Source organism: Pterocles gutturalis, unplaced genomic scaffold, assembly GCF_000699245.1.
Source record: "Pterocles gutturalis isolate BGI_N339 unplaced genomic scaffold, ASM69924v1 scaffold42389, whole genome shotgun sequence".
Classification (NCBI taxonomy): Eukaryota; Metazoa; Chordata; class Aves; order Pterocliformes; family Pteroclidae; genus Pterocles; species Pterocles gutturalis.
This window is the reverse complement of record NW_010132321.1, coordinates 122990-130883: the sequence shown is the minus strand read 5'-3', so window position 1 is coordinate 130883 and position 7894 is coordinate 122990. Positions and strand designations below refer to the sequence as shown.

The 7894-nt window shown below is 44.0% G+C and overlaps 1 protein-coding gene across 1 annotated transcript in view; it reads left to right on the top strand.

The window, feature by feature from the left end:
• The window catches only part of LOC104467183 (BCL-6 corepressor-like), a gene marked incomplete at its 5' end in the record, with an annotated part of 21160 nt that extends 17107 nt beyond the window's left edge, over nt 1–4053 (top strand). The window contains 3 exons of the mRNA XM_010080861.1: nt 2388–2533; nt 3693–3770; nt 3980–4053. Of these exons, the coding sequence (XP_010079163.1) occupies nt 2388–2533; nt 3693–3770; nt 3980–4053 (298 nt within the window). The remainder of the gene's footprint in view (nt 1–2387; nt 2534–3692; nt 3771–3979) is intronic.
• Between the last annotated feature and the right edge of the window lie 3841 nt (nt 4054–7894).

The window sequence follows — 7894 nt, the reverse complement described above, 5'->3', positions numbered from 1 at the left end:
CCCCCCCCCCCCCCAACCCAGAAAATCCTAATTCTAAAATAAAATGGAAAACACTTCAAAATTAAAGATGCCAGTAAAGTGAGGGAGCGGAGGAGAAAAAGCGTCCCCAGCATTTGGCGGCAGCCATAACTCTCATCTGTTCCTGGTGCCTGTTGCCAGACGTTCAGCCAGGGATGCTTCGTGCCCAGTGGGGGACAGGAGGGCTTGCAGCAAGGCTGACCTTTGCTGCTCTAGATGCTCGGAGTGTCACGACCCGACAGCTCAGGCCTCAGATGCTTGCTGACAGCCAGCAACACCCGATACGTCGTCAGCCTCCATGTCAGCACCCCTATTATTTGTTACCTCTTGTGTTGCGTCGCCTGGGATGTTTAGCACTGGCCAGATCCTGGATGCGCTGGGTGCTGCGTAGGCACGGGATGCTGCGGCAGTCCCTGTGCGCAAGAACTGAGTGAGCGTGTGGAGGTGGGATGCTGAGGCTTGCGGGGGACCCCAGGAATGCTGGCTTCTCCTGCACTGTCTGTCTCAAGAGCATTGGATAGTTTCAGTGTTATGTTAGAGACTTCCCTAAGAAATTGAGAAGGGTTATCCTGACCGTTTGCAAGTGATCCTCACGGACCTCTCTGGTCTTTAAATTTCAAAGTGGCTTTCCAAAGAGCAGCGTGGTGGAGTTTGAAGGCGTGCTGTATGTTGTGCTTTCTGGTGCTCGGGGTCTGAGGGGTGGCACGACCTGGATTGAGGACTGTGCTCAGCAGCGCAGGGATCACTTGCTTGTTGGCTGTGTTGGTGGCCTGGGGTATGCAAGAGGCAGGCAGCGTGAGATTTGCCCTCTCTCCATAGGGTACGAGGCGCTGTCTCTCCCACCACACCTTTTCATGTCAATGCAGCGTGCATATGTCAAAACCGAAACTGCATACAGCTTCCCAGCACGATGGGGGCAAGCAAGAGTGCTTTATGTGTGACAGATGTTAATCACCCTAAGTCACAGTACTTGCATTAAACACACTTGGAACATACTTCTTTTTGAGATGGATCAGAGTCCCCCTCCCACCAGCAGTGCAGTGTAATAGGTGGGAAAATGCTGATGTGCCTTCCTCTTTTGACTCTTTTGATCTGCCCCTGCTCTGTCCCGAGCTCGTGTGGATGCCAGCCTGTACCAAAGCGGTCGTGACATACTGGGGACATGGCTGCATGTGGCAGAAGGAGCAGTGGCATGTGGCCTCTTTGCAGGAGGGAGTTTCAGCCCTGGTTATTAGCCGAGTGTTGCTCGGCAGATTGGTAGATGGAACTGAGGGGTTTGCTTGTCTGTGCTTCCAGATGACTTCTCCTTGTAATGTCATTCTGAAAGCTTTACAGGAAAGCAGTACATGATCTTAGCTAAAGTCCTTCTTTGCTTCTCTTCCCTTTTAATACATCTATCTGTTTGAGAGCTTGAAAGTCTTGTTGGGGGCAGCAGTGTTGACAGCCTAAAGGAGGATTGTAAAGTTGAGCTGAGCTGCCATGATCACTGGCCATTGCGTTTGACTCCACTTTCAGTTCCCTGCCCATTGCCCTCTAAGGAAAAGATGGGATTTTAACACATCTTCATTAGTCTGAAAGGCAATATGTTCTACTTCCAGAGAACTCCCCATTATGTATAATCAATTTTAAAGGCAAAAGTTAATGTGATTTATAATTAGCGATAAGGAATTCTAAACCTGGAATTACAGGCATGTGCATTAATGAATAATCCTTCTGTAGGCTTGCAAAATTTATGTCTGAGCTTGTATAGATTGCTCGTGCTGTGTAAAATGTGTTAACTTCTGGGTGGACTAAACTTAAAATAACATGTTTTTCTGTTCTCCGAGTAGAAGGGTTGAATTGTTCTGCAACTATATTCGCAAACACAATTTAAAGAGGATGTAGTGGGGAAGTTTAATTCCTAGCAAATTTTCGTAACTTATTTCTGTGTACATAATTTAGGAGCTTTGGGTACCTGATTTCTGTGCTTGCCCAGAGGCAGGCTGAATGAGCCCTTACGCCACAACATGCTGTTAAATTGGCAGAAATTTGGAATGGTAGAGTGACTTGCAGCAAAATTATTTTTGTGAGGCTTCACACAAACTCCTGCTTTCTGTTACAGTGGTGTAATTATTTTACTGGCCCTTGAAATGTGTATGGCAATTAATAGATCTAAAAGAAATATGTGCCCTGAGCAGTCTAACTGGGGAAAGACAAGAGGCGAGGGGATGATGCGCAAGTAAAACCGACAATGAGATGATTGGCAGCTGTATTAATAGCGTTATTTTCTATAAATAACTTTGATCTGAAGTCAGAAGTTTCTTGTCAAACACATTTGCATAATAGTATTAAGGCAAAATGTAATGCTGTGATTTTTTTTATTTCCCTAGACCAATCCATGACGCGGTTGAAAACGATCATTTGGAAATTGTCCGCCTGCTACTGTCTTACGGTGCTGATCCAACCCTGGCGACCTACTCTGGGAGGACCATCGTGAAAATGACCCACAGCGAGCTCATGGAGACCTTCCTCACAGGTACGTGGACATGTTGCTTGGGGCTCTACTGGCTGTGGTGAACATGGGGCCATTTCTTCTCCCCCCAAAGTCCCTGCTGCCCATTGGGATGGCTCCATGCTGCAGTAGCTCCCTCTCTGCCTGCAAAAACCCAGCGGCTGCAGCTGGGAAGTGTAGCCACGCATTGGGGCCTCCTTCTAACTGAAACTCTTAATAAGTCATAAGAATGATGCCACTATCAGATTTGTTAGGTAGGAGGTCAGCGATGCCTCCAGTTTTCTGCTTGAAATTAAAATAAGAAAGTTGCCAAATCAAATTGCTGTTTGTTGAACACAGTCATGTTTTCCCGTGGTCTTGCTTTTTATCCTTCTAGTACTTGTCTTTTTGCAAGTTCTGCCTCATTTTATATCTGAAAATCTGTAAAACTATATTAAAGCTTCTTGTCTTTAAACATGTTCATGTTCTAATGTGGTTTTAGTTTTTTTCCTGTTAGTTTTGGATAAAGACACTTGCATTCCCCAGTAGCTTAGCTCTGAAAATGTGCAAAGTTCATAGCGATGAGTTTAAGTACTCATACACTTACCTGTTCAAATGGTGCAGTGTAGAAAGCACATAGCAGGTGTATCAGGACTCCAGTAAAATCTAGTATCTTGGACTTCTTAGCGTCTTGAATGTCAGTATCAACTCAGCTAGCAAATCTCCCAAATTATGTTTGTGGAAAATAATTGCATCTTCTGAACGTATCTGTGTGGAAAAACCTTTTCCATCAGTTTCTTTGGGGCCGCTGTTTCACCCCCAAGTTGATGTCCTGAATTACTATGCAGGCTAAAAAGTGTGCTACATCCTATCTTTCACACAAATAAAATGCCGCTCTCAGTTACTGAAGCATAAGGTTGGGTCCATCCCTGTTAGACCGTGGGTGATTATTTGATGTGGTGGGTCATTATTTGATGTGATGGGAGAAGGGATGCAGGAGAAAAGCGAATTCCAGAAATATTTGCAAGAATGGTGTGTGTATATGCTGTTCTTTGTAGCATGTGCATCAGGAATATGGTGTGGGTTTTATTTGATGGAAGGTGTGGAGCGTGCATAGTGAGACTCTGCATGCCACACGGTCTGCTAAACTTGCCAGCTTTTTGTTCTCATCAGTATGTTTTTGTTGTTGTTTTTTTCTCTCCAGAGTATTTAACTGACCTGCAAGGTCGAAGCGTTGATGACCCTGGTTTGTACTGGGATTTCTATGGCAGCTCTGTGTGCGGTGAGCAAATGTTACCCTTTATTTCTTTGTATGCGGAGACTTTCAAAACATGCGGTGTGTGGGGGCAGGGGCTGTTTTGTTTTTATGGTAGAGGAAGCTAGGAAGGAAGCAAACTGATTTTATTTACCGATCATCTTATTGTAAGGAAAAGCAAGACCTGCAACAGTCCCTTCAATGCTGACTTGGCACCTTTATTCAATTTTATTTAGATCCAAAAGATGAATCTGGATTTGACATCTTGGCGAATCCTCCTGGGCCAGGTGATGAAGATGAAGATGGCTAGAGCCTCCCTTACCGTGTTACAACATTCAAGTGTGTCTCTCTCAGGGGTAAGAAAAATACAGGGTTTGGGGTAAAAATAGCTGAGATTATCTGCTTGGGATGGCCACAGTTTTTGTTTATGGGGAAAAGTATTTGCATTTCTCTAATGTAAATGAGAGAACAATACTGTAACTGCTGGGCTTTTTAGAAAGAAGCTAATAGGAGGTGAGAGGGGAAAAGGCTGACTTGTCAGGGCTGTGTTTTGAGTGCTGTACTCTTGAGCTGAATGAATTATGTTGAACACAGATGCCTTCCCTCATCCGAGGCAGGCACCTTGATAGAACATCCAAAAACACAAGCGCTTCTAGCACTTAAATTTGGATATCATATTTGTAAGATGTTCTTAATTTTATTCAACCAGCTTTTCCATTTTGCTGAGTGGACACACTTCTGCAGATGACAAAGTGACACCATTACTGTTGTTCTAGACTCTGCAGCAAAACTGGTTTAAATTAAAAAACTTCTTAAACTGAGAAAAACCCCTCTGTTGACTTGTATTTAATATGGGCATCTCTGAAAGTCAGGGGTGCTGAAATCTCTGATTATAACTCTAGGCTGTCTCCTAACTTGCTAAATGGGAGTCGGGCTCAGACAGGTGAAGTTTTAATCATGTGAGCAGCTGTCGGGATGGCTGCTGACCCACGTGTGTGCTCAGGAGCCCTTGGTTTATAGGCTCCAGTGCCCCTGCGTGCCTGCTCCCCCTCCTTCCCCAATGCCGCGGTATTATGAGTAAATACATCTGCGCGTGCACATCTGTTATATTCAACCTCCTGGGCAACGGCCCTGATTTCAGGGGGGTTGTTTGTGTGGGAGGGTTTGTCACACAGTGATGTGGTGAAGAGTCAAGAAGCCTGTGACTTAATGTTGGTTATTGGAGCCTGTTTCTCCTTCACTTCCACAGACCACGGAACTGGCTTTTGCTCTCAGACGTGGTGAAGAGGCTAAAAATGTCATCTCGCATCTTCCGCTGCAACTTCCCCAATTTGGAAGTTGTCACCATCACGGAGGCAGAGTTTTACAAACAGACTTCCCTCAGCCAGTTGTTCTCTTGCCCTACGGACCTTGAAGCTTTTAACCCGGAGAGCAAAGAGCTCTTGGACTTGGTAGAGTTTACAAGCGAACTCAAGACTTTGCTCGGCTCCACGCTTCACTGGTTGCATCCGCACGAGGACCCTCCCTTCGACATCCTCTGGTGAACCATCAGGCCATTTAATGTACAGTGCTCTATACAGTTACTTCTTTATGTATATGTGTTCAAATGCAATTGTTTCTGTAAAGAAAGGACACTATTAAATATGAAAATATCTTTCCTTTATATAAGAGATCTGAATTCCAGTTGGATGGATTTTGGAAGAATTTTTTTTTAACTTCAATCAGTTTTTACTAAATTGTTATATAATGTTTCTTTAAATGCACACAGGCTTTGGGATAAGTTTGTTATTACTCGGAACACATTTTTTTTTTAAAGAACACACCCACACATTGACTTTGTTTCATACAAAGCACTGATTACACAGAACGTACTTTTTTCTAGGTGATGTGATCAAAGTCGTGTGGCTTGTTTGGGAGACAGAATTCAGTAAGGCACTTGGTGATATTATTTTTGTTTTTTTGTTTACAGAATTACCTGCTTTGGCCAGGTAAGCACTATTGAATATGATTCAATAGTTTGTAATATAAATTAAACCATATCCATATGCATCAACTAATTGTAAGAACTTTTATATCCTAATTTAAAAGCTGTGAAATTTAGTTTTCACACATCAAACCGGATTGTTTATATATGTTTAAACATTTTATGCTCTTTATTTAAAGAAGACTTTGAACTATTTTTTCTGTACCTTGTAAAATATTGAAAAACTAACATATGTTGAAGTTGCTTGAAACTGTACATAAACTAAATTTTCTGAATTGTGTGTTTATGTTTGAGATCTGTGTTTTAACTTTGTAAGTAAATCTCCTGCCTTTGTATTTATATTTTACAAAAATTTTCTTAAAGGCAATAAAACTGTTGAGAAATGAAGAGGCTAAAGTGACTCCCATTAATTCCATGGCTGGTTGCAAAATGAGCTCCAACTCATTAATGTTTATGGGAGGAGGCTCCGTGAGCAGTTCCCGAAGCGGAGCAGAGCTGGCACAGGTGCCGGTGAGCAGCTCATGAAATCTGAGGTAGAATCTGCATTGGCTTTCTAAATGCAAGATTACAAGAAAATATTGGGCAGGTGCCTTATGTGGGACAAGAGGTTTAAAACTGGTATTCACAATGCATTCTGCATTGCATTTTAGTTAAACAATTTGAATAGGTTCAATTACTTTTCCTCCTTTGTCATTGTTTTAAGTTGAATTGACTGAATTATCTTTCCAGTGGTGTCTGCAGAGGGGAGGAAAATATTGCCAGGGTAAATGCTTTAGTTTTAATGGGGAATGTTAAGGTTGTGAGCACCCTTTGGGTGAATCTGAAGGGACAGTGAACAGAATGTCACTTTTACACAGCTTTGGGAGGCTGGCCTCCCAGGGCTTGGGCAGCCCTCTCTTAAGGGTCTGGGTCTGCCTTTCTACTGTGGAAAGAAGTTCCCACTGGGAACCCAAAGTCTGAGTTTTGCTTTGGGGCTGGTTTTTTTAACAGCAGTGTGTCCTGTGATAGCCAAGTGCTTCAGCTGAGACGTTTAAGTTGCACTGCTCTTCTGATGAGGGCTAGGACACCCACCAAAAGGGTCTGGAGCAGAGCACCCGGTCCATCTGAGAAAAACATCTAGGGGAAGGTTGCTCACCGTCTGGAGCAGTAAAACTCAGAGGTTTTGATTAATGTAAAGTGTATTGCAGTTTAAATCTTTGCTTTTGGGGGAGCTTAAGAAATGGTGTGAATTACCCTTGTCCTGAAGGTAAGGGAGAAGGACACCTCATTCCTGAAGGTGCCCCAGAGGAAAAATGCAGAGCTGATGCCTCTCCTAGTGTGTTGCCCTTGAGTCTTTTGCCAAACATTTGTACTGTGTGGTTTATGGTGAGACTGCTTCTGGGGGTAAGGTGGTTTTGTAGCTTGAAGCGAAAGAGCGGTCCGTCAGCTCTGTGCTGCTGGCAGCTGAAGTCCTGTCTCCCTACAGGGTAGGGAATTTTTGGTCCTAACGCAGCCACCAACATCTTTCTCCAGACTGTGAATAAGGATGATGATGCTCTCTGCTGTACAGCACCCATGTGCACCCTGGGTTTACTTTTAAGCCAGCCTGCAGCCTTGGAAGGAACTGAAACACAGACATCCCTACTCTCCAGTGCCAGCTGCTTTTAACCCCTGCTTTTCCCAGAGGTGGGTCAGAAAAACTAAGGCAAAGGAGAACATTAAGAGCAATTGTTGCAGACACCTTTATCTGATCAGCTGCGTAACTCTTGGATGGTTTGAGCTGAGCATAAATCAGCTTCGTACCACTTACAGGGGTGCATGACAGACACCTCACTTCTCGCTGTGCCCCACAGGCAAACAGAAAATTGACTTTTGGCCAGCTCCTCCTCAAATGATCTTGAGCACGTGCTCCCCAAACTTAGTCAGCTTTCCAGTATCTCCACCGAGTACAGTTGGGCTTTCTCGCTTGCATCAGTGCTCAAATACAGTAACAGCCTCACGCTGTTGTAATGCAAAGCGTGTGCCTGCCCCAGGGCCTGTCTGTGCTCTAAAAATAGGGCCCTGGCGGGGAACACCTGATCGCAGTGCTGTCCCTTGATGTAACACAACCATTTAATCTTCTAGGATGTACTTTTTTAAAAGAGACTTTACGGTGTGAGGGTGCTTGAGAGAACAGGAGGGCCCCCAG